This window comes from Dama dama, chromosome 18 (assembly GCF_033118175.1).
Source record: "Dama dama isolate Ldn47 chromosome 18, ASM3311817v1, whole genome shotgun sequence".
Taxonomy (NCBI): domain Eukaryota; kingdom Metazoa; phylum Chordata; class Mammalia; order Artiodactyla; family Cervidae; genus Dama; species Dama dama.
In genome coordinates this window covers 111,299,357-111,325,928 of record NC_083698.1, presented here as the reverse complement: position 1 = coordinate 111,325,928, position 26,572 = coordinate 111,299,357, and the positions used below count along the sequence as shown (strand labels likewise).

The following is a 26,572-nucleotide window of genomic DNA, read 5'->3' as shown; positions in this document are numbered from 1 at the left end:
GTTGTTGCCACATTTTGTGTTCCTGCTGGCCACGCGTGTGAGCTCTTCTGTTTTTGCCAGGACTGGATGATGTCATTGTTTATTTCCTGGTAATATATGAAAAATGGCATTTCACTCCCATCTTAATTTCCCCTTCACTGGCTCCCAGGATGTTAAGCAGATTTCCTGTGCTTCGAGTTGCTTCTTTGTGACCTTTCCCTGTGTTCTGTGAGACTGTTTGTCTTGCATGTTGTTACTTCCCGGGTGACTGTGCAGGGCGGCTGGCTCCATGCCACCCACGCCTGTTCTTGGTGGCATCTGTCCGAGGCCGTGGCACCTTTGCCCCACACACGGTCTCTTTCCTTGATGCTTTTGGGTGTCTCATCTCGTTCAAGACTGCGTCCCCATCTTTGTACTGATTGTTTTCTGAATTTTCTTCTGATGGTTTGTGCTTTCACGTTCCAACATTGAGTCTATACGGAACTCGGTTTTTGGATGTGGTGTGAGGTGTGGTCCAGCTTTCTTTCCTTCTGGCAAGTCATTTGTGTTAGCACTGTTTATTAAACAAACCACACTCCCCCTCCCTGTTGCATTAGAATGACACTTTGTCAGCTTTTCAAGGATGCATTTGTCAGAAACTGAAATACAGGCATTCCCTCGCAAGATCCGAACATCCAAAGTATTTTTGTAGCTTTTTCAGAGCATTTATTAAAGCCCGTGATTTATCCTAGTTACTTGTGTTCTATCATACCTCTCTGACCTGAAGGACATGCTTTATCTTGAACTCATGTTCCCTATACCTCATAGCATAATATTTGGCTAGTAGTGTGTTCATTCTCAATTTCTGTGAAATAAAAGAATAACTGTTTGCTTGACAGATATGTCACTTCTCCTTTGGTTCTGTGAGGTGTTTGGGGACTGTTTCCACTATTTTGTGAAGATCCTGGGAAGATGATAGAATGTCAAGGAAAAAAAGAGTATCTGAGGACTTCCATGGCAGTCCAGCAGTTAAGACTCCCAGTTTCCACTTCAGGGGACGCGGGTTTAATCCCTGGCCAGGGAACAAAGATCCCACATGCTGCACGGTGCGGCCAAAGAGTTTAAAAATGAATAAATAAAAACTTAATAAAAGAGGATCGCCACCGGTAAGCGTTCTGGGCGTATGATCTGATGATGTTGTGAGTGTGGTGTCAGGCGTGTGCTGAGCAAGCGCAGAGGGGCCCAAAAGGAGCCTGTGACGCCAGCATCCGCGTCTGCAGACCTGGGAGGGCCGCCCTGTGCCGTCAGCCCTGCGCACCCCGGGGCAGCCACGCACACGGCCAGCCCCTGGCCCTGCGTCCCCAGCCCCCGCGCCCGTGGCGCCCACGTCCTGTGCCATCACTGGTACTGCTGGACCGTATACACCACCTGGACAGAGGCACCGCGGTCCGATTAGGTCAAACATTCTGGCTGAGCGAGAAAATGCTGACGTTAGCATCTGGGCGTATAGAACGCTTCAACGCCACACTGTCCTTGGGGAGAGGAGATAAAACAGATGATTCAGTAACCATGGACAGATAAAAATAATAGAAAGTGATGGGAGAGAATTAAAGATTACAGTAGCTTAGCACAGAATTAAGGTTAATTAACCAAACTCTGGCCACGCATGCGTTTCAATTGATCAGTACAAACAAAAGGAGTGATACCGACTCATGGTACCGGCTAGTGGCCTGGTGGCTGCTCCCTCTGCCCGGCCTGAGTCCTCCCGGGCCCCTGAAGACCATGGGAACGCCCCCCTCTCCCACTCGGATCCCGGAGGGAAGCTGGGAGTGTGGCTTCCGCAGCGCCTCCGTCCACAGCTCCCCTCCAGCCCCGGGGCGTCTGGACTCACTCAGTAGCTCTTCATTTCTGAGACTTGTGTCGCAAAGCACCACAGATCGGGCCTCAGGGACAGACTGTCTCCCAGCTCAGGAGGCCAGAAGTCCAAAACCAAGGTGTTGGCAGTAGGTTCTTTCTCGGGGACTCGGGGAGAAATGGATTTCCTGCCTCTCGCCGCTGCAGTCCTTGGCGTTCCTCGGCTTGGAGATGTGTCCCCCCTGGGTCTCTGCCTCGGTCAGCACGTGGCCTTCCCCTCTCTGGGTGTCTGTGCTGTCCTCCAATTCCCAGCAGGGCATCAGCCGCCCTGGATCAGGGCCCACCCGAAGTGAATACGCCCTCATCGTATCTCCTCACCTCTGCAAAGACGCTCCTGCGCTCACAGGTGCCAGGTGTGTGGACGTGCGCATATCTTTCCGGAGACAGTTTGACTGCTGCAGGTTTAGACTTGGCGACCCCGGGGCCTCCCAGCCCTGTCTGTCTTTCTGATTCTTCCAGGCTGAGTGGGCTTGCCTTCCCACCCTGCCCTTCTGCTGAGGGTCCTCAGGTGACCAGGGTGCCGGAGGGTGGGTGGGGACCCTCTACAGCCCCTCCTCATGTTCGTTCACAGGGTGCTAAGGCCGAGGGCAGCGGGGTTGGGGCTGGGGCGTCCCACCCCACATAGAGTGGTGGATGGAATCAACGCTAAAGACTTTAGGGGAACAAACCCTGACCCTGACCCCCATGCCCTCAGGAAGCTCAGCCCCCTTCCTGGCCTCAGTCTGGGCCTGCAGCTGAGCGCCCTGTACCTCTTGTCTCTGATGTTTGCATTCATTTGCAGTGTGTGAGACTGTTCTCCTTCTGGCTGGTTCAGACCATTTGGCAAGAATAACTTCACGAGCCTGGAATTAGACGCTGCACAAAAGTCTAAATACATAATGCATTTTGTAATTCTGTCACACTCAAAACAAGCTGTCAAAACTGTCTGGCATGACTTATCCTTAATAAATCCCTCGTCCCGTTAATTGCTCCTTATTCCACTGAATCGGAATTGTTCAGCTCCACAATCGGGGAGGGATAAAGGGATGCATTTGGAGGATTGCGCCGTTTTCCCAGCGCAAGAGGAGCCAGGCCTGGCAGTGGGCGCCGGGCAGCCCTCAGCGAGGGAGCTGGGTGGAACGCAGCACGACTTTGCATCTGCGCTTTCAAACGGTTCTCTCCTTGGAAACTTTGGAGGGAAAGCAACTTGCTGATGGTCATGAGAAAGACAGCTGAGGTGTGAGGCTGAGTCCGCTGACACTGGTTGTTCTCTACAAACAGTAGCTTTGGGTTCCCCCCATGGTGCCAGGGCAATGCACTCCATGAAGGCTCGGGAGGGGTCATGCCCTCTGGCCCCCCACACTCAGAGAAGGGCTTTAGCCTCAAACGGACCTGACTAGCTTCTGGCTTCAGCATGTACCCAAGGTCTGTGACCTGGAACAAGAGACCAACTTCTCAGTGGTGTGTCTGGGGAAGTGGGATGGGGCCCCTAGCCTTGGTGAAAGGAGCCCGGACAGGGGCAGCCTTATGGATGGAGAGGAGGGCATCTCATTGGGAGAGGCCCCAGGCAGCAGGCCACAGGAGCCACAGACATTTGCTGTGTCTGCTGTGGGGCCGGCTGTGTGGTACCAGCGGGAGAGGCAGGCCTGGCCCCCTGAATTCACTGAGTAAATCTCTCAAGGCCTCCATTTCCTGGCCTGCAATACCAGACAACAATACCCACCCCAGCAGTGTGTGTGTGTTGGGGGGGGTGGTTCCTATATCAAAGCATGCAGTAAGCTCCACAACTGTAGTGACTGTGGTGTCACCGTGGGTGGGAGGAGAGCAGGGCCTGGGTAGAAGACGCTCTAGGCTCCCTGGGGGCCATGAGGCTCACTCAGTATCGGCATGTGTATCCACGTGTGTTTGCACACGTGTGTGTGCAAACACATCTGGAAGACCTGTTGTCGGGTCCTCCGGGAGAGAGGCACTGCGGGCCGCCAGAGCAGGGAGGACGCTGGGGTGGTGGGAGCTGGGGAACCTGGACCACATCACTCAGGGGGCGGGGCCGGGTGGGGATGGGGCAGCGGTCAGGAGCCCACCAGGAACCAGGGCTCAGCGCACCAGAGGGCTGGGCAAGAGTCTTCTGGAAACAACCAGACAGATTTAATGTGGACACTGAAATTCGAATAGCATTTCATTTTCACGTGTCACAAAATATTCTTTGGATTTTTTTCCCAGCCATTTGTAAATGTAAAAACCGGTCTTGGCTCATGGACACAAACCTCGAGGCCAACATGGCCCTGTGTGATTTCAGGTGGGGGCCAGACCACAGGTTTTGGGAGGACAGGGGCCACCTTAATTTTGTTCACTGCTGTCTCGTCACATCTAACCCAGGATCTGGAACCCAATAGTTCAGTTCAGTTCAGTCGCTCAGTCATGTCCAACTCTTTGCGACCCCATGAACCGCAGCACACCAGGCCTCCCTGTCCGTCACCAACTCCTGGAGTCCACCCAAACCCATGTCCATCGAGTCAGTGATGCCATCCAACCATCTCATCCTCTGTCGTCCCCTTCTCCTCCTGCCCTCAATCTTTCCCAGCATCAGGGTCTTTTCAAATGAGTCAGCTCTTTGCATCAGGTGGCCAAAGGATTGGACTTTCAGCTTCAACATGAGTCCTTCCAATGAACACCCAGGACTGATCTCCTTTAGGATGGACTGGTTGGGTCTCCTTGCAGTCCAAGGGACTCTCAAGAGTCTTCTCCAACACCACAGTTCAAAAGCATCAACTTTTCGGCACTCAGCTTTCTTCACAGTCCAACTCTGACATCCATACATGACCATTGGAAAAACCATAGCCTTGACTAGATGGACCTTTGTTGGCAAAGTAATGTCTCTGCTTTTTATATGCTGTCTAGGTTGGTCATAACTTTCCTTCCAAGGAGTAAGCGTCTTTTAATTTCATGGCTGCAATCACCATCTGCAGTGATTGTGGAGCCCAGAAAAATAAAGTCAGCCACTGCTTCCACTGTTTCCCCGTCTATTTCCCATGAGGTGATGGGACCAGATGCCATGATCTTAGTTTTCTGAATGTTGAGCTTTAAGCCAACTTTTTCACTCTCTTCTTTCACTTTCATCAAGAGGCTCTTTAGTTCCTCTTCACTTTCTGCCATAAGGGTGGTGTCATCTGCATATCTGAGGTTATTGATATTTCTCCCTGCAATCTTGATTCCAGCTTGTGCTTCCTCCAGCCCAGCGTTTCTCATGATGTACTCTGCATATAAGTTAAATAAGCAGGGTGACGATATACAGCCTTGACGTATTCCTTTCCCAATTTGGAACCAGTCTGTTGTTCCATGTCCATTTCTAACTGTTTCTTCCTGACCTGCATACAGGTTTCTCAACAGGAACCCAACAGGTGCTCAGTAAACATCGGTCACCTGATAGATTTCACCATTTGGGTCTGTGGGCCTCTCCTCAGAACGTTCTCCTTGGAACGTTCTCCCGGCTTCCACAAGGGTAGGGAACTTGCCCTGTCCTCAGAGGAGTCCACTCGTCCTGCTTCCCAGCACCGCGCTCGCTGAGTGGAATTTAGCCATGCAGGTGGCCTCTGTGATCCTGGAGCCCCGTGGAGAGGTCCCGAAACTCTCACTCCACCCACGGCTCAGGCCCCACCCACAACACAGGCCCCACCCACAACGCAGGCCCCACCTATGGCCCAGGCCCCACCCACAACGCAGGCCCCACCCACAACGCAGGCCCCACCCACAACGCAGGCCCAACCAAAGGCCCAGGTCCCACCCACAGCTTCCCTTTGGAAGCGATAGGGGAACTTTCCTTACTCCCAATTTAGAAGTATAGAATATATTTAGAAATATAATCCTCCTCCAAGATCTGGGTGTTAAAGAGCAGAAAGATAACATATATCCAGATGCACAGAAATCAGGAAGAAAGCTTTCACTTTACCTCTTGGAATTGTTCATTTTTATCCAATAGTGAAAAAGAAAGCTCGGCTCAAATGGAACAAAATGACCTCAGGCTCAGCTCCTTTTGGAAGCGTCAGCAGGGGGCAAAATGGAGACTGTACTGTGACCGAGCAGAGCCCCCTGGGCGCTGAGCAATGCCGCAGGCCCTGTGATAAACCCCAGCCGTTCATCCTCTCACCGTTTCCCTGGAGCAGGTTTCCGAGGAACTCGGCACACAGGCTTGGAGGGAGCCGCTCCTCTTTAGGGAAACTGCTGAGGAACTTTGCCCTGACTGAGCTCGTAGTTTATTTTCACAGGTGTCTCTCTGTTAGGCAGACTGGGGTTCGTGGTCTGACCAGAAGCATCAGTAGATAAAACCAAATAGGACTTAGTTAGCCTACATTATGGAGAAGGAAATGGCAACCCACTCCAGTGTTCTTGCCTGGAGAATCCCAGGGACAGAGGAGCCTGGTGGGCTGCCGTCTATGGGGTCGCACAGAGTCGGACACGACTGAAGTGACTTAGCAGCAGCAGCAGCAGCCTACATTAAGGAACACGGCCTGAGAAAATAATCCAACAGGAGAAAAAGTACCTCATGTGCAGAAATGCTCAGAGCAGAATCATTCATCTCGTTTTAAATGTGGGCAACTCCCTACATGTCCAAAGTGAAGGGGCTTCGAGGAGGGTGTGGATTCTCATGGGTGCCCACCACCCGGATGATCGGACGATCATGGGGCTGGGGGCTCCTGGAAAGGCCTGTGATGGGGCAAGGGGGCAGTGGGGACGCAGGAGGGGGCTGGGGCCAGGGCTGGGCGGGATGCTGAGATGGTGGGCAGCTCCCCTCTTGTGTCTGAGCCCGGTTGCTTGAATGTAATAGCACCTCGTTGCACACTTGAATGAACAGCGCCTCCTCGCACACTTAGCTTGTGAAGGCGTTGGTTTGCGGAGACTAGAGTTCACTGGCGGTCCTCAAGGAGGAAAACCAAACCAAACAAGCCAAATGTTCTCTGGGACAAGAACAAAGCTAACTTATGAACCGTCTCTCTTTTTTTAAATTAAAAAAAATTTTTCTTGGCGGTGCTGGGTGGTTTGTTACCACGGGGGCTTTCCTCTAGTTGTGGCAAGCGGTCACGACTCTAGTTCCGGTGTGCAGCCTGCTCATTGCGGTGGCGTCTCCTGTTGCGAGCACAGGCTCAGCAGCGGTGGTTCACGGGACCAGCTGCTCCGCGGCTGGTGGGATCCTCCCAGACCAGGGATGGGCCCGTGTGCCCTGAAATGGCAGCTGGACTCCCAGCCACTACACCCCCAGGGGAGTCCCCTCTCTGTCCTTCTGTGGAGAGAGGGGGGGGGGGATCTCAATCAGGCCCATGTTTTGCACCCATTCTTTTGAGGTTTTAAGAGATGCTACAGACCTAGAACCCAAGAATTAGCAATAAAGCAGAAACACTGATGACCCTTCTCCCTGGACAGGGGGTGGTGGCTCCCTACACACTTCAGGAGTTTACTGATCACTGGCCTCCATTGCACCTGAAGCTACAGCACGTCTGGTCACCACCCCAGGACTCACTGGCTCAGAACTGGGTGCTCCTTTTTTCTGTTTTTTGGCATTTCCCTGCAGCATGTGAGATCTTAGCTCCCCAACCAGAGATCAAACCCATGCCCCCTGCATTGAGAGCTTGGAGTCTTAACCACTAGAATGCCAGTTCAGTTCAGTCGCTCAGTCCTGGCTGACTCTGCGACCCCATGGACGGCAGCACACCAGGCCTCCCTATTCATCACCAACTCCCAGAGTTTACCCAAACTCATGTCCATTGAGTCGGTGATGCCATCCAACCATCTCATCCTCTGTCATCCCCTTCTTCTCCTCCTGCCTTCAATCTTTCCCAGCATCAGGGTCTTTTCCAACAAGTCAATTCTTCGCATCAGGTGGCCAAAGTATTGGATTCCAGCTTCAGCATCAGTCCTTCCAGTGAATATTTAGGACTGATTTCCTTTACAATTGACTGGTTTGATCTTGCAGTCCAAGGGATTCTCAAGTCTTCTCCAACGCCACAGTTCAAAAGCATCAATTCTTGAGTGATCAGCTTTCTTTAGGTCCAACTCTCACATCCATACATGACCACTGGAAAAACCATCGCCTTGACCAGACGGACCTTTGTCGGCAAAGTGATGTCTCTGCTTTTAATGTGCTTTCTAGGTTTGTCATAGCTTTTCTTCCAAGGAGCAAATGTCTTTAATTTCATGACTGCAGTCACCATCTGCAGTGATTTTGGAGTCCAAGAAAATAAAGTCTCTCACTGTTTCCATTGTTTCCCCACCTATTTGCCACGAAATTATGGGACCGGATGCCATGATCTTCGTTTTTTGAATGTTGAGATTTAAACCAGCTTTTTCACTCTCCTCTTTCACTTTCATCAAGAGGCTCTTTAGTTCTTCTTTGCTTTCTGCCATAAGGGTGGTGTCATCTGCATATATGAGGTTATTGATATTTCTCCCAGCAATCTTGATTCCAGCTTGTGCTTCATCCAGTCCAGCGTACTCGGCATATAAGTTAAATAAGCAGGGTGACAATATACAGCCTTGACGTACTCCTTTCCCAATTTGGAACCCGTCTGTTGTTCCATGTCTGGTTCTGACTGTTGCTTCCTGACCTGCATATAGATTTCTCAAGAGGCAGATGAGGTGGTCTGTTATTCCCATCTCTTTAAGAATTTTCCACAGTTTGTTGTGATCCGCACAGTCAAAGGCTTCGACATAGTAAATAAAGCAGAAGTAGATGTTTTTCTGGAATTCTCTTGCTTTTTTGATGATCCAGCAGATGTTGGCAATTTGATGTCTGGTTCCTCTGCTTTTTCTAAATCCAGCTTGAACATCTGGATGTTCTTGGTTCACGTATTATTGAAGCCTGGCTTAGAGAATTTAGAGCATTACTTTACTAGTGTATGAGATGAGTGCAATTGTGCGGTAGTTTGAGCATTCTTTGGCATTGCCTTTCTTTGAGATTGGAATGAAAACTGACCTTTTCCAGTCCTGTGGCCACTGCTGAGTTTTCCAAATTTGCTGGCATATTGAGTGCAGCACTTTCACAGCATCATCTTTTAGGATTTGAAATAGCTAAGCAGGAAACTAGGGAAGTCCCCAAACTTTTCTGGGGGGGTTTCTGAGACAAAGGAACTTCCGAGCCAGGAGAGATACAGGATCTCAAATGTCGTGTTAAAGCTGTTTTAAAGCGGCTAGCGTTGGGTGACCTGAGTTTGGCGCATCAGAGAAAACACGACCCTTTTCTGTTCTACTCTTTCTTACTCCACAGCCTGGGCGCCGGGCTGGGGCAGGAGGGTGTGCCCTGACGTGGACTCCCAGTTTGGGACGCTCGTCCTGGCACCAGGACCTCCCAGCAAAGTCACACTGGGGACCTCACCCCTGCCTGGTGTGGGTTTGCAGAACTGCATGAGAGAAAGATAATGCCACGGAGAATGGGCTCATTGTTTGCTGTTTTCAGTGTTCAGCCTTGTAATCTCCCCTCAAGCCAGGGGTCCAGGAAGGCTGTGCCCCTCACTGTCCTCCGTGGCCCCTTCAGTTTTCTCTACTTGTGCATGAAAGATCTGTGCCCTGGGTCTGCGTGTGCTCACTCATGAACTGCTGTCTCACTCAGCTCAGCGCTCGTCATGGTAATTGGGGGGGGGGGGGGGGGTGAGGTCCACCAAGAGGTGCTGTCCGGTCTGAGGACCCAGGCCTCTTTGCGGGCCACCCCACACGTGTTTCTAAGGACGAGCCTCTGGCTCAGTCTCTCTGTACAAATGGCCCTTCCTCCAGTCTCTGCTCTTTCTTAGGCAGAGCACAGAAGCAGAAAATAGAAATCAGAGTGGGCAGCCCCTCTTGCCACCGCCACCCCGAGCGTCAGCAGGATCCTAGGCCGTGATGCCCCTCCCCGTGCACACGGCACCCGAGGGGCTCGGGGACAGGGAGAGTGGCAGCAGGTCTGGGGGGTCGTTGGGTCCTGAGGCCAAAACTGCTGGGCCTCGGACCACGCTTTGAGTGCCACGGGTCTGGACGCCCGTGGCTGGCCGCTCTCAGATTCTGAGAGGATGGGAAGGGACGAGGACAGTGAGAGGTCCTCAGGCTGGCTTTTCAAGGCACTGCGTCGGAGTCCCAGGACTGTCTACTAGCCCACCGGTAGGGAGGCTGCAGAGATGGGCCTGTGAGCCTTCAGCCTGCTTCACTTGTAAGGCAATCTACATGCTAAAACAGTCGGCGTCCATCCGAGGGAAGGAAATCAGGTCCCTTCACATCTGTGGGGTGTGCCAAACTCTTGGAGGGTCTTCCTGCCAGTTACCTTCCCTGGTCAGGCACACGAGAACAGCTGGCACTTCCACCCCAGGTTTAAAGGCCAGGCCTCCGGCGAGCGAGGAGCCAGCGTGTGGTCCAGCACTCCGTAGGTTGTAGGCGGGGCCAGGCCAGGGTGGAGCTGTTTGGGGGGCCTGTGTAGGGTCCCCCTGGCTCAGACGGGATCACAGCACACGTGCCAGCCCACGGCGCATGTCCCTCTGTGTCCCCTTGTGACGGCAGGCACTCGAGCAGCCTGGGTCACCTCTTGGGTGTGAGAGGTGAGACTCGCAAGACCTCAGGCCGGGACTGAATACAGTCTGGGACTGTGTTAGGAGGTCAGCGGCCAAAGTCCCATGGACCAGGCAGCTTAAACAGCAGAAGAGTATCGTCTGCAGTCTGGGACTGGGAATCCCAACCAGGTGTGGGCAGGGCCGGTTCCCCCCAGGCCCCTCTCCTGTCCGTTCAATGCCCTCGTCCCCTCCACCCTGCTGTGTCCGCACACGTTGCCCCTTGGCGCCTGGCTGTGTGCTGAGCCCGTCTCGTGAGGACGCTGGTCAGATCAGGCCATCGGGACTGGTCACCTCAGCTTACCTTGCTGTTGCCGTTCAGGCGCTCAGTCGTGTCCGACTCTCTGTGACCCCGGGGACTGCAGCATGCCAGGCTTCCCTGTCCCTCACCAGCTCCCAGAGTTTGTTTGATGTCCTCTGAGTCGGTGATGCCATCCAACCATCCCATCCTCTGCCGCCCCCTTCTCCTCCTGCCCTCCGTCCTTCCCAGTGTCAGGGTTTTACTTTACTCACCTCTTTACCGGCCCCACCAGCTGAGGTCTGGGGGAGATGGCCCTGCAGGCCACTCGGTGGGAGGCAGCACGGGGTGCCGACTGAAACGGCCCCTGTGGGGCCCCGGCAAGTCGCCCCTGTCGGAGCCTCAGTCTCCCCACCTGGGAGGGGGTCTCCAAGGCCTTCCCGCCCCCGGTGTCTGCGCGGCTGAGTCCTCAGCATGATGGCCTGGCCGCGTCATGGCCGCAGAAGGAAGCCTCTGGGCCGGGGCTACTCATCCAGGACAGGGGGAAAAACACTCACGTCACCCCCTCGAAACTATCATTTCAGGATAGAATAAGGTAAGATGTGTCCCCAGACTGACGTTTAACAAACAATCCAGAAGGATTTGGCCGTAGCTCACACTGGCCAGGAGCTCCCTTTTGAACCGGTCCTCAGGACACGGGGCGTCTTTGAATCTGCACAGGTTTAAGTTTAGCCGCCTCCACACTGCGTGTCCTTCATCTGAGGTCCAAGGGGAGACCATCCTCAGCCTTTTGGACGTGTCTGAGCCCTTTTATCCACAAGTGAGAAAGACAGGGGCTGTGCTGGGCTTGGATCCTGTACAAAGAGGAGGACGCTCAGAAGTGCACACATGGACACTCACATATACACACATGCACATGGACACATACACAGAGACACTCATGCACATACACACATGTACACAGAGATACACTCGGACACGCAGACACATGTGCATAAGACCCACGTGCACGCACACACATGCACACATAGACACACACAAACACATACATACAGACCCACGTGCACATACACACATGCACACAGAGATACACTCAGACAGAAAGACACATGTACATAAGACCCACATGCACATACACACATGAACACATAGACACACATGGACATACAGACCCATGTGCACATACACACATGCACACAGAGATACACTCGGACACGCAGACACATGTGCATAAGACCCACATGCACACACACACATGAACACATAGACACACATGGGCACACACAGACACATACATACAGATCCACATGCACATACACACATGCACACAGAGATACACTCAGACACACAGACACATGTACATAAGACCCACATGCACACACACACATGAACACATAGACACACATGGACACACAGAGACACATACATAAGAACCACATGCACACACACACATGAACACATAGACACACATGGACACACAGAGACACATACATACAGACCCACATGCACATACACACATGCACACAGAGATACACTCGGACACACAGACACATGTACATAAGACCCACATGCACACACACACATGCATACATAGATACACATGGACACACACAGACACATACATACAGACCCACATGCACACAGAGATACACAGGGACACACAGGCACACATGAGAACAGACCCACATGCACATGTGCACACGCACATAGACATACAAAGACACACAAGCACCCAAGGACACACACAGACACACATACATACAGACCCGCATGCACATGCATACACACATTCACACACATGCACACATATTCACTCACATACACACAGCCGTGCACCAAGAATGTTTCTGGAGGATGGAGAGCTGGGCTTTGGGGTCTGGGGGAGGCGTTCTAGGGGAGGCATCAGTCTTACTTTTTACTCTATGCTTTTGTTCCTTTCTGATTTAAAACAAAAATCAAGTGAATGTTTTACTTTTTCTATTTAAAACTATTTTTAAAGAAAGGCTTTTCTTTGCGGCCAGCGGGAACACATCTGTGTGCTCATGTTTCCACAATGAGAGAGATGAAACACCTCGGGTTTCTGAACTGATCCCAGTCTTCGTCCTTTTCCTCTGAGAGTGCTAAGACTTTCAAACGAGATTTCACAAGGATGACGCAACCGGGAAATGCCACAACAGAGTTCCCGTAGGTGACTTTTCACTTCTTTTATTCCAGGAAAGCAGTTTGCAGAAGTGGTTAGAAATGGATTCTTACTGTGTTTTCAGAAGCAAGATGGTGAAAGACCGGCAGATTTGGGAGGTGGGGGGCAGAAAATTGTAACATAAGGACACGGGTATGTATTTATGTGATCTTTAGCTAAATTGATAGACAAGGAGTCATATTATCATCCACTGGGATTTATTGGCTCTCTTCCAGGCAGTCTTTTTCAAGTATTTCTTTGTAATTTTTTTCAGAATCACAGGAAAGTCCCCTTTAAAAAGCCTGAATTAGAGACGTAAGTTTGTCTGATACGGAGATGGAGTTGAATAAATACTGTTGACTGAATGAACACATTCCCATCACCTCTATCACTGCTGCAGTTCTTACCGCCTTTGCCCTTTTAAGCACTGTCACTTTCTTCTATTACTTTTTTTCTAATCTGCAAAATCCTTCCGGGGTAAGCCAGCAGAGGTCAAAGCTCAGAAGCAGCGTGAAAAGGTCGCCCTAAATCCTCTCTTAGAGTGATTTTTAACAAAGATTGAAAAATTGTAACATTTTTCACATGGATAGTTGTATTTCAGTTCACCTAAAAATGTTTGAAAAGTAAACTTTCTTAAAAGACTAATAGAATACTTTTTAAGATGAGAAATCAAATGGCCCTGCCAATTTTGTATTTAATAATGAAAAGAAAGTATATATTTTTTAACTTTAGGAAGTCGAATTGAGTTCAGTGACCCCCATTTGGAGTTCATTAATGGTGATCCATTATGTAATTTTTCTATACTTTCAAGTTTTCCATATTGTTTAGCTGAAAATAGGCTCCAGAACTTTTAAAAAACGTGATTGAAATCTTAATAGTTTTGAATTCTAGGAAAAATTTCCCCCCAATCACATTATTATTTTATTACTTCTATTTTTCTCACAATCTGAGCGTATACTTTATGTTGACATAATATGTCCAGGAATAAAAATAGGAAACACTTGCAAAATATTTATTTCAAATAATGACTTTTTCTCAGTATTCAGATTAAAGGAGGCAAAATTTTTGATGTTTTCATAAATTTATTGTGTCATTTGTGGTAAATTGTGCTGCAGTCTTTGTATTTTTGCCCCCAAGGTTTTATTGATTGCACAAATTCACCTGTTTTAACATCAAATTTATGTAACTGAAAAAGCTAATATTAATTCTGTTATATGTTGCCTGGCTTTGGCTCTCTGAACAAAGGCTGCTTAAAATCTCTCTTATTGATTAAGTCCAGATGGGATTCATTTTTTTCTGATATACAGAATACTGGAAAATTTATCAACCTTTATTATTCTTCATCAAAATGAGCTTCTTTAGGTTTCTAATTATATTGTCCAATAAAACTAAACAGTCAATGCTATTTGCATATTATATGAAGAAGTGTCACACAACAAACTCATAGCAGTCAATTAACATAAAAGCTAATTATATATCTCATCAACTTACAAGAGTTTCTGAATTCATGCTCTCCCTGTTGTAGCCTAAAGCAAAGGAGGTTTGAATTTTCACTCCTAAATATTGACTTTTAACTAATATCAGAAGTGATTTCAGTATATTTATGGATGAAAAGTTAGTGATTAAAGTAGATGTAATATTTGCTGTAATGCAATTAAAATTTTTACAATAACGAAACCTCTAGGAAGAAAACCTTTGCAACAATGTGAAACTAAGCAGGTTGAGTGTTGGTTTCCTATCTCAGGGACCTTCCAAAATAAGCATCCAGATAAGTAAGATTTATTTGAGATTGTCAGACTGTTACGAAGGAGACAGTATACCACAAGGACAGTTTTCATGTCCGACTGTACACTGTAACATAATTGTATTGCTGCCTGATTGTGATAGCTATCAAGCAAGAAATTTGCTACAAGATTAACAGAGACAGTAATGAACGAACAGGGAAAGCACCCTGTAATTGACTGTTATTAAAGTGTTGCCATAGTGGTCCGGAATAATTCCCTAACTCCAGCTTTCTAGAGAAACTGAAGCCAAAACTTTCAGCTACCTTTTTCTGTTTTCAAGTCAGAATATGAGTACCTCCTCCCATCCCCATGTCATTGCTCACAGAACAAGCACATGGTCAGAAGGGGCCTAAAGGAAAAAAAAAAGAGAGAGAGAGTCATAGCTAGGTTTCAGAATGAGAAAACTTAGGATTTTACTCTGAGGGTGCACTGAGACAGTAACGAAATCGAAACGGATGGTTTTTGTATTTGTAACCGATACCAAATGAGTCCATGTGTAAAAGTAATGGCTGGTGAATCGGTTTTCTCCCGATACAATGATGGCGGCCTTTTTCATTCATATTTTAATGAGGTTAGTATCTCTGAGACCCTCCTTCCAGGACGGAGGCAACACTCCCCTAAGACTACAATAGGAGTTGCTTTATTGACAAGTACTATTCAAAATCTTCATAGTATAGAAAGAAAGCCTCAGTTTTATTCCACTTGTCTCAATACTTATTGCACTCTTAAAATCAAAACACTTTGAGGGGAGAAAAAGCCTCAATTATTCCCCGAACAGTCTTTAAATTTAGTGAAAGTAGTTCAGCTAAGTGGAATCATTTAAAACCCTAATTGTGTGCATTTTAATAAAGGTATAAATAGCTGCCATGCATAAGTATCTTTTTCTTTAAAATTTTCTCGCAAAATCAGATGCTTTGATTGGGATTTTAGGTCAATTTTTAAAAAAATATTTCTGTAGAGTGAACTGTACTAGTCTCCTGCTGTGTGTTTTTCTTTCTTGCTTTCAGTGAAGACTGTAAAACAGCATTTTCTGAGCTCTCTGCCAGCAACATTTCCTACTCTCTCTATTAAAGAACGTTTACTAGAAAGAGCCAGCTAATTACATCAAAAAGCCAGTTAGCCTTCAAAGATGTATGAAATCCACAAAACTCACATGTTGATCCCTGGATATAACATATTTGTGTTAAAATTGGTGCAATACTACTCTATTAGACATACAAAATCCCACTTTCAAAACAGGAAAAACAATCCTGTTTCGTAGAAAGTTATCACATGGCGATGATTTTTTTTGTTTTGTTTTGTTTTAAAGCGCCAACCGGGAAATAAATAAAATGGCTCTCAAAAGTAAGTTGTGGAAGGTCTCACGTTATTAACACTCTGATCTGTTCAGATCTTATATACTCAGGGTTTTTGCACGCCGCTCAGAACGTCAGGTCTGTTTTAAAATACGATTCCGAAAGTGGTCTCGGCGCCTCGGGAACTAGTGTGGTGTATTCGTCCAGGGTTCCAAAAGCACCCTCCAGCACGCGGAGCCTCTCTTTTCAGTGACAGCGTCTCCCCAATGCTTGCGGTGAGACTGGGGACAGGGCTAGGGAGGGGCAGAGAGAAGGCATTCCCGATGACAGATTTCTAAATGAAAGCGCCAGCTCTTCACTTGGAGGTTAAAGTGCCGCTTTGTTGACATCCAGAAAGTGCTAGGAGCCTCTTCATATGGACCAGACCGGGAAATACACAGCAGCACTCGCCTGGCAGAATGAAGACCATACTCATTCTGTTCACGATCTGCTTGACTAATTGTAATTTAAGAACCGACTTCTCTTTTCTAGCTTTTAAGTCCCAACACGTATTTAATCTTTCGTCTCCGTAAATCCATAAAGCAGATTCTGTCGGTTAACCTATGTTTTTGGTTGTGTTTACAACTTAGGAGGCTTACACGGCACAATTAAAAGTGTGACTACATCGTATTCATTGTGGTTCGATTGTGCACTTTCATCTACTTTTTAAGGGTCTTCTGATTGTAGACATTAAAATAAATCACTCATTAAAAATAAACAAACGGTATTTTAGAGAATAAAGGATGTTGCAGTAGACTCCAGCTTAACAAACGACTTAATTGCCAAGTTGACCGCAGGGGCCTTGAAGGCAGCTCGGAGTCGGTCTCCAGGTTCGCCAAGAGAAGGTGGGAAATTTCACCCCCACGCCCGTGATGGGGCCGGTGGAACGTCCCCGCGCTGCCCTTTCCCTTCGCACAGAGTTGGCTCCTTGCTGAGACTGGGGGTGAGCGCAGGGCCGCCGGCGCGGTCGGGGCTTCGAGCAGGTTTGCGCGCAGGGGCGCGGGGCGCGGGGCGCGGGCGGCGGGCGGGGCGCGGGGCCTTTGTGCGCCCGGAGCGCGCCCGTGAGCGCCGCGCGGTCGCCGGCACCGGAAGGGTTCACACTGCGTCTGAAAGGGGGACAATGGAGGCGCGGTATCTGCACAGCGCCGAAATCGAGTTCATTTGTGATCCGGCCCCTTTCACCCCGGTTGTCAGGCAAACTTCCTACTTTGATCAGCAGAGGGTGGAGAGGCAGAAAGGCCCGCGGAGGCCGGGGCCGCGGCGCGCCCGCGGCGCCCTTGGCGGGTCCCCGCCCCCTTCCGGAAGGAGCCGCGGGGACGCGGCCTCCTGCACCTTGACCTGTCTAGACGGCCCCCGAGTTGGTTATTTTCTTTTTTTGTCACGGTTACCAAGGGCGCGGGGTGCTCTTTGACCCCCGTGCGGGGCGAACGTGGTGGTCACAGGGTCCCCTGAATCCTCGTCGGATTCTGGAGGGAGAGGGGCGCGCGGACCCCCGCACCGGCTGCTCCAAAGACAACGCGCCAGCGGCCGCGCCCCGCGAGCGGGGACACGCCGTCCGCCCGGCTTCTTCCCGCCCCGCGGCCCCCGGCCCTGCCCCGGACCCCGGCGGCCACCGAGGGTCCAGGAGGCTGCGGAGCGCGAGCCCGGGCCTGGGCCCAGCTCGAGGGGTGCGCGGCCGTAGAGACCCCGCGCGCTCCGGCTCCGGTCTGTCGGTTTCTCGCAAGTAAATAGATAATCTAACAGCCCTTCTGTGTGGCTCAGAGCCTTCTTCTGCATGTTCCGTGATTTTCAGAAATTATCTCCTGTAGAAGGATAGTTGCTAGTTTGAATAGAAGTTTTTCTTCTGGCCACTTTCAAACATAGGCACCTGTTAAAAACCGGAATTTAAGCTAACCTCTTAAATGATGTAAATAATACAGCTGGGCAGTAACCGGACAGGAAGACTGTTTGCCCGCGTGGGGGGTGGGGGTGGGGTGCGGCCACGTGCGTTCGGGGGAATGGCTCTTGAGTAACACTAACATTAAGTCAAGTGTCCTGCCTTTTTCGTTTTTGTTTTTTCCTTCATAGATCCCCTTAGCCCAGTCGGAGGCATTCCTCACAGACCTCCTGGACAAAGTGTGCGAGCGGATGAATGACTACAGACTCGAAGAAGACCCCGTGACGAAGGAGAAGAGTTTCAAGAGATTTGCTCCGAGGAAAGGAGACAAAATATACAAAGAATTTAAAAAATTCTATTTTTATTCAGATGCTTACAGACCTTTGAAATTCGCGGTAAGCTCTTTTTCCGCAGAGGAATCCTATGCTCCGTGAACGTGTTTTTGGTACTTTAAAGAAATTTCTTGCTCTTTGGGATTTTGTTGAGTTTCAAGACAGGCCCATTAAATGTTGTTTGTTAGCGTTGTCGTCCTGCTGCTTTCTCGGTGTTAACCAGGCGCTCAGTGACTTGCCTTTAGCATCACTGGGAGGCTGTGGTAGTTTCATCTCCATGGAGACACTTAAGTGATATTTTCCAGAAAGTGTGTTACAAGGCCCAGTGACTTGGAGGCACCGTTTGCAGGTTGCTTTGCTCCCAGGGACGGTGGGGAAGGGGACTCAGCCAGTCCCATTGGCGGGCAGCGCTTGTACAGGCCCCCGTGTCAGGCATCAGGGGCCATGGTCCTGAGATTAAAACCTAAATTAAAATGAGTGCTGTTTTCAAATATGGATAGCCACGCGATGGAGGGAGAGTGACGCATGTCACTTTTTTCTCCTCTGGCTTCACAGAAGAGGGAGAATTCTTTCTCCTCCGGAGTTAATTCAACTATTTTAGCACAGACTCGGTTAAACAAAGGCTTAGGGATGCTCGTTGGCCTCGTGGCACATTTCCTCCCTTCAAAATGTTTCCTTTACGTGGACGGTGGCCTCTGACTCAGAATGTGCCCACCAAATATATGGCAAGAGATTTCACTATACTTATGCTGTTGAGTCAGACCGTGATGGGAAAGCCTGTTTAAGAAATGTCTGTGGTTCACACGGTGGCCAAAATGTCAGACATGCCGACCCCCTGATAGAAGGGCTGCAGCTGACTTTGGGCGATTTCGTTTTAATTAAAAAGTCAAGGCAATAATTCAGGGCTGAAAATACTATAGCATGGGGACTGCAGAGAGGAAGTGTGCTTATATTTCACAGGTCTTCCATAAACACGTGATAGTGGAAGTTAAATATTTTAAAATGCCATTTAAAATTTTTTAGAGTCTCACTTAATGAACTCAGAAAATGAGTTCCAAGTCTCCAGTGAACACCCTTTAGCATCACGGTTCCTAAGAGTGTAAGCTTGTGTTTCCCCGAGGCAGACACATACTCTAGTCAGAATTTAAGGGTTTCAGAGGCATGGGTACCTTTGAGCACCCTCTTTTCAGAAATGTCAGATTTGTGGGCAGAGGGTGGGGGGAGCGAAGTGAAATTATAGATGGATCTCTAACTGTTAGGAAAAGAAAGTTTCCCGAGTGACTGACAAGCCGTTATCCAGAGTGCAAGGGAAGAAGCGTTTGTTTTCACTGCTGAGAAAGCGTAATTGTTTTCACATTTCAGATCCTGTTTTAGAACCGCAAAATGGATTGTTATGTTAAATATAAAGGAAACTGGTCTAACCATTTTAAGGAGCCATGTTCTTTAAAGTTTCCAAAAAACAAAATAACAACAACAACAAAAATAACCCACCAAAAAAGCGAAGACTTTTCAGCTCCATAAGTAGGAGCGCCCCCCCTTCCTGTTCCTTGCATTCCATTCCAGTTTGAGGAAGAGAAACAAATACAAAGAACCATTTTCCTGCCTTACCCTCGTCTTTCAACACGACTAATCAGTCAGCTGAGTCTCGGGGAAAATGATGCAATTAGCATTCTGGGGAGAGGGTTAATCCAATGCAGTGATGTCTTAAACCAAAAGGGCTAATAAAAATGGACCACCTTGGTAACATGATTTTCTGTTTTTAGCTAATAAAACTGTGACAAGTCCTTCCTAGCAAGATGTCCTGTGAGCGCACATCTATCCACGTCTGTTGTTGTTCTGTTTCTGCAGTGTGAGACTATAATAGAAGAGTTCGAAGATGAAATATTTTCACTTATCACCCAGGAGGCACACCACCTCGCTGACACGCTGTGCGGTGGAAAGTCAGGTACTGTGTCTGATGTGGCGTGCGCCCTCTCCCAGGCCCACCCCTCTCCCGCTCAGCAGCTTTTTTTCATTTTTTTTCAAACCGAGCCTGTCTGGTGAGGGGAGCAAACAAACCCACCTCGGGGCTGTGTGGCCTTGTTGCTTGCACTTCTGCACCTCGGCGTTTTTAAGTGAATTCACACATGCTTGGCTTCCAGCCGGGAAGGAGCACAGGCTTGGTCAGCCCTGCCCAGGTCCAAAGCATTTCTCCTTTTAAACTTTTAGAGCTGGGTTCTCCACCCTGGACCAGGGAAGGATTTCTTTATGACTTGCCTGCTCACCTGCACCAACAGACAGTGGGGTCTCTCTTTAGTAAGAAATTTCTGATGTTTTCCTGTTGGTTTATTTGGGCTGGAATTTTTTTTTCAAGTTCCTTTCCCCAAATATCTACTTCTTAAAACTTTTTTTTTTTTCTGGTGTGGAAAATAATATTTGATTCGTATTCTTAAACACACGCATACATACAGAAAACCAGAAGCTAGAAAACACTGCCAAAACTTTATTTCCTATATACAGAGTTGAAACACGGGATCACCCCGGCCCTCCCTTCTGCTTAAACACAGGACTTTTAGTCTGTGTCATTTTGACACTTTTAAAATAGGTTTATAAGAATGTGGTACAGGTTGTACATTGTTTTCAGATATCTTTGAAAAAATGAATGTGATATTTGGAGACGATGATTGAAAGCTGGGGAAATACTTGTATGCAATTATGGAAGCCTCAGATGTCTAGCATTCAGCAGTTGTTTATAATAAAATATGATACACCTGCATCCATAGAGTCAAATTTAGTGCCAAAGTCCTTAAAATAATAGTTACTGTGATTTGAAGATAAATATTTGTCGTTCGAAGTTATTGAACAAGAAAGTAATAGATTTCCATTAACATGACGAAGTTTTCTTACTGAGTAGATAATGGGGTTGTTCTCTGTTTAAAATCCAGTTTGGTTGGGAGTTTGAAGACCACAGTGAAATAATATAGTCAGAATATAGCCAGGAATTCCAGAGCTTTTTCCATTGATTTTGGATATGTACTGTTGTAAGTGGTGAACTTCACATAATTGAAGTGAACTTCACATCATCACAATTTCCCAAAGAAATTATTTTTGAAGGTTTTCAAGCAATTCAGAGATGAGAATGTGTGTGTTAGGATGTAAGCAAAAATGTAATGAACAAGATTGGAAATATTTATTTTTCTGTTTTTCCTCAAAGGGTTTGGGCTTGTCATTATCATCTTTGCTATATGAATACCTGCTCAGATATTATGGAAGTCTCTAGAAAGTTTCGCCAACTCTTTATGGCAGGAGTTGCTTCAAATAATAAGATTCTGAGGAAACGCTGTTTCCAAGTGCAGCAGTTTGGCTTAATTTCAATTATAGTAACTATCTCTTTTCATTCCTTCCGTATGTTTATAATTGGAAATAAAAATTAATATTATCCTAAAGAAAATGCAGTGTAAAGCATAAACTTAAGATGTGTGCAATATCACTAGTGTAAAATAAAACATGATCAAATCATTCTTAATAGCATTGATTTTTAAAAGACTGATTAAGTGTTTACTGTAAACATAAGTATCAGTGCCCCAGACCTATTGAGAACACACGGTAACCACTCCAAAGGCTTCTCCGCCACATGGCTGCTACCTACTGAAGTGGAGTGAGCTTTTTCAGGCTGTTTCTTTGTGAAACATACTTATGGGTACTCTAAATGATTTATAAATTAAAACTAGGAATCCATTAATCCTAAAAAGAGGCAAGAGTCCCTGCCCCTCCTAACTGCCTCCCCCTCCCCATCATTGAAGTATGTAAACCACACAACAAGGTCAAGGGTTTTCCAAACTTAAAAATTATTGTCAGGAAAAAGCTGAAGTGACACAGTAATGAGAATAATCCTAAGTCATGACTGCAGCCAACAAAGAAATAGTATGTTTTAACCTATCAGGATGGTTTTAGAAATCTGTGTAAAAGGTGAGGCTCTCATATCATAGAGAAACTCCAGATGCTTTTAGTGTAATCTGAAATACACTCACAGTGAGTTTTCTATGGCAGCATGAGCATCAGCCTCTGTTCTGTAAAGATGAGGCTTTGTTTTATCCTGTTGTGCCACCGCTTCGCTGCGATCCCTCTGCATGTCTAAGTGATGTTTTAGAGAGATGACCGTGTGCGTGTGCGTATGTGTACTGGAGGTTATGAAACTACATTAACCAATACTTGACCTATATCCTATGAACAGCCACTATACTGAGGGCTCATAAAATGTCTACATTGCTTTTAGGGAGATTAATAATCTTTTCAAAGGTAGATATTTTTAGAACTAGAAGTTTGGTTGGAAGGTTAATATACTTTATATACACCTTATATATTTGTGTGTGTGTGAGAGAATTTTGCTTTTTTTCTAGTTAAGGTAGACCTTTTCACTTTATTTTTAATAGTTAGCACGGGAGCAGATCAGTGCTTATTCACAGACTTCAGCATTTTAGCTTTAGAGGTATAAATGACCTAGAAAATTTCTGTAAGATATTTAAAGTGTATATCATGCTGATTTGATATGTGCATCCATCTAGTTAATTAACACAAGTATGATCATTGAAAATATAGGAATCTAAGGCCCACCCCTACACACAAATACATGGGGAATAATGGAGAAAACATGTTAAATTTAAGATGACTGTGTTTGGCTTTAAAAATAATACTTCTGTGAGATTTTCATAAACGTGTTATCTTTTCAATGAGTGAAAAACATCTCGGTGAAGTGCTATGGGTTTGCAGGTAGACCTGCAGATGCCACTGTAGTTTTATTCAGTGGGTAGAAGAAAAGTTATCAAGTGCACTCTGTTTTAGGGGCATGAGACAGCAAAAGTGGTAAAGGGTTATTTCTTACGTATCTCCTTTTTTTCCTAGGCAGAAAATAAGAGTTCATTAGATTTTCCTAGTTGAATGTTTTGTGGCACATGACCCAGTCTTCTCTAGATTGTCATTTTAATGTCTTGAAGTAAAAATGGTATTTTAAAATCTTAATAAGATACAAGGTCATGATTAAAAAGATGGCTGTATTTCACTCAAGGTTAAACATGTCACTCTAGATTATGGATGAATGGATTCTTTTGGTTTGTGGAGGTATTCATTAGGAAGAGTGAGTTTATAAATATAAATACATAAATATGTTTTTTATATGTATCACTTCTGCTTTGGTATCAAATCTTAACATTTGTAAAAACATGAGACCAATAAGAATTTGTGACATGGTCATTTTGAATGGCCACCTAAGGAATAAGGTCTCAAGTATTCTGAAATAGTTAGCCTGCATTTAAAGTAAAAGCATTTCGACCTTTCTGTGTAGACTTTCAAGCATTAAAGAGAGTGGTAAATTCTAATATTAAAATAATTACTTTCAAAGCAAACACATGATACAAAATAACACAAGGGCTAGCCTATTTCCTGTTTTAAATAAATTGTGTTGCTGGAATAATCCATAGCCCAGTCTAGAGAGCTGGCATTCATTGCTTCCAGTGGGAAATGTACTATGTATCCAAGCCTCTCCGCACCTTGGATTAAGTGCCCAGCACACTGATTCCCTGTCTGGAGTTTTCCTTAAATACTCCCATGGCCACAGGCAGGAGGACACAACCCATGGGCTTTGTTTCAAAATGCTCCAGGAAAAAAGGCTGGCAGTACCAGTGGAATAGCAGTGGTTGACCAGTCTGCAGCAGAATAAACTCATTCTTCTCTCTGCTTGTGTGTATTTGAGAATGTCCATAAGGAAAGTTTTTGGGTTTTTTTTTTAAATGTGCTTCCACAAGAATGTGCTTTTGCAGAAAGTAAATGACTTATGGGCTGATGTTAAATGTGAGAGTGATGCCATCTAACTTTTATCCCCCAGGTCTGTGTGAAACTTCCACTAACCACACTGAACTCTAGGAATCACGGTGCTACTAGCAGAGAGGAGTCATGTCGCGGCCCCCAAGGTCAATGTCTGCGTTTCTGTCTTCATGTTTCTCCACGAGAAGAAACTATGTGTCTCTTTTTCATACTGCAGGGTCTCCTGTTTGATATTTTATTGAAAATCTCTTCTTTGGCATCATGACAAGTCCCACTTCTTTCTCCAGGTGCAGTTGAGGAGTACATGAAGCAAATTACCTGTGTGGATTTTGATATTTACAAACAGTCTTGGCAGGAAAGCATTTAGTAATAGGACAAATGTGAAGACATTTCATAAATGAAATAAGGATTTAATAACACGTACTGCATAGTTCATGCACATATACAAGTATAGTGTCCTGTTTGATAAGGACTTGATTTGATTTCATAAGTACTTGATTAGTCATGAAATTAAGAAAATACATTGCAAAATTCCAGGCTAATTTTTCTGGACTGTATGGCTATCACCAAAAGAAATGAATTCACTTTATGTCAGGAATGAAATTTAAATTTCTAGAAACGTTAAGTTTAAATACTAATTCCTAAAATTTAACCAAATGCATAGAAAGCAGTGAACACTTTTATAGTGAACAATTTTATTGGCCTTTCTAATGCATGCATTCTGAATTGAAATGATTTAGAAAGTTGATTTATTATTCGTGTATTTATTATCATGTATTCTTACAGGCTGACACCAATGGACTCGTTTATTTTGGTGCAAACTCTCCTGTCATGCTTTGTTTTTAAAGATTTTCACCTAATATTTAGCATGTAGATTTTACTACTAACCAACTATTTTTCTGTCTATGGATGTTTTTGTAGGTGTGGAGATGAAAGGAGAGATGGAAACTTACAGAAAATTGCCTTTTGACCACCTTAATAATGGTGTGTAGTGATCTCACTCTTAGAGATTTCATTGTCTTGGGGATCTCATTTCTTGGAGATTTCAACAGAGATTATTGTCTCTGTTGAATTTACATTTAGTGGAATAAAACTTTAATTGTTTAAAATGTCAGGGCATGCTTCATACACACATGTTTTAAAGAAGAAATTCTCGTTGCTATCTCTGAGAAATTTACGAAGTGGCTTGATGTTCCGCCTCCAAAAGCAGAAAGTATTTGCCGTGTGTTACAAGGTTACCTAGAAAGCGCATTACTTACACCGTTCAACTGACGCTTAGGGAGAAAACAATTTGTAAGTTTAGAAAAATTTGCCACCATGGAGAGAAAGAAGTTCCCTTTCTCCGTCTCCCACCTCAGCTTGTGTTAAAGTCAGGCTTCTGTGTTAATGTCATTCATTCACTGAGAAAGTTTCTGATTTTTTAGCTGATTCAGTAGTGTGGCGCCTACATATTATAACCCGATGAGTCTGCACTGCCTGCAACTGACAAAAAATGGAAACGGGATTTAAGAATCATTAGCCTCATTTTTCAGGACGGTAGGAAAACTGGGACTTAAAACATAGTGCCTAAACCTTTAGTAAACTTACCTATTTAAGTTTCGTTTCGCATATCAGATAATAAGCCGTAAACATTTTCCTACCTTTGGCTTCCTTGGTAAGCACACTGAACTATTTCTTCACGGGAACACAACAGAGACACTGGCTTGAAGTCCCCGTTCAAACCATAACACTTGTGTCGGTGACAACCCCCCACATACATACAGTGCTCTTGCCAGTCGTAGAATTTAAGGGAATGTGGGCTTTGGTTTCCACCCTGAGTGACTGTGGGGAGGTCTGCCTTCACTCCATTGATGGTGTTTCTCATGGATGTTGGTGCTTCCACTGTGACAAGAACCACACACCTCGCCTCGGATGGTGAATATCTCAAGGTTTTGCTCAATATGGCTATTCAGTTTTTTCTTATTTCCTAGTAAAAATAATCTTGTCTCTTAGCAAGATTTTCAGTATCTCATGACTTAGATATTTTGCTTTCCAGATCAAACTTGTTAAACGCATGTAAACGTTTGTGATTGCTGATTAAAACTACATTTGAGTCCTGGATATGAGTCACTGCGTTTCTTACGGCTGCGACGACTCTTAGGTTTCCCTCCGGGTCGTGGTGAGGCTGCGCTGCTTTTGCTAATGAAAAATAATGAGAGAGGAGCCGCTGGCTCCACCGTCCCTCCAACCACATTCCTGCCTTTTAATGACCTTTATTGACCAAAAAACCAAACAAAAGCAAAAAGCCTGAAAAAAGGAAAAAGAAAACAACACCTAGGCTGTAACAGAAAAGTTTCTTAGAGTCCCTGAAAAGCCACCTAATACTGAGAGAAATTCCCAGAGAAAATGTTGGGGGGAGGCTTACATTACTTATTAGAATAATGAGGAGAGATGTGTTTGAGGTGGATGGTTTCAAATCGCACTTTTATGAGATGATTTCTCTGGGTCTCCACGGAAGACTCCTGTGAGCCTCTTCTCATAAAGAAAAAGACCAAATTGGCTGAGATGCACAGCTTATATTTTGTTATGTGGATTACTATTTGCAAAGAATAAGCCAAGACCAATGAATCTATTTCACTGAG

At 46.3% G+C, this 26,572-nt stretch overlaps 1 protein-coding gene across 4 annotated transcripts in view; it reads left to right on the top strand.

The window, feature by feature from the left end:
- The window catches only part of CNPY1 (canopy FGF signaling regulator 1), a 59,645-nt gene extending 33,648 nt beyond the window's left edge, over positions 1-25,997 (top strand). For 3 of the 4 annotated variants that reach the window (XM_061166198.1, XM_061166199.1, XM_061166197.1), the window contains exons 3-5: positions 18,012-18,215; positions 20,001-20,097; positions 24,013-25,997. In XM_061166198.1, coding sequence (XP_061022181.1) covers positions 18,012-18,215; positions 20,001-20,097; positions 24,013-24,050 — 339 coding nt within the window. In that variant the 3' untranslated portion in view covers positions 24,051-25,997. Of the gene's footprint in view, positions 1-17,198; positions 17,302-18,011; positions 18,216-20,000; positions 20,098-24,012 lie in introns of those variants that run through there. The other variant, XM_061166200.1, reaches the window with a different exon arrangement.
- Positions 25,998-26,572: the final 575 nt, after the last annotated feature.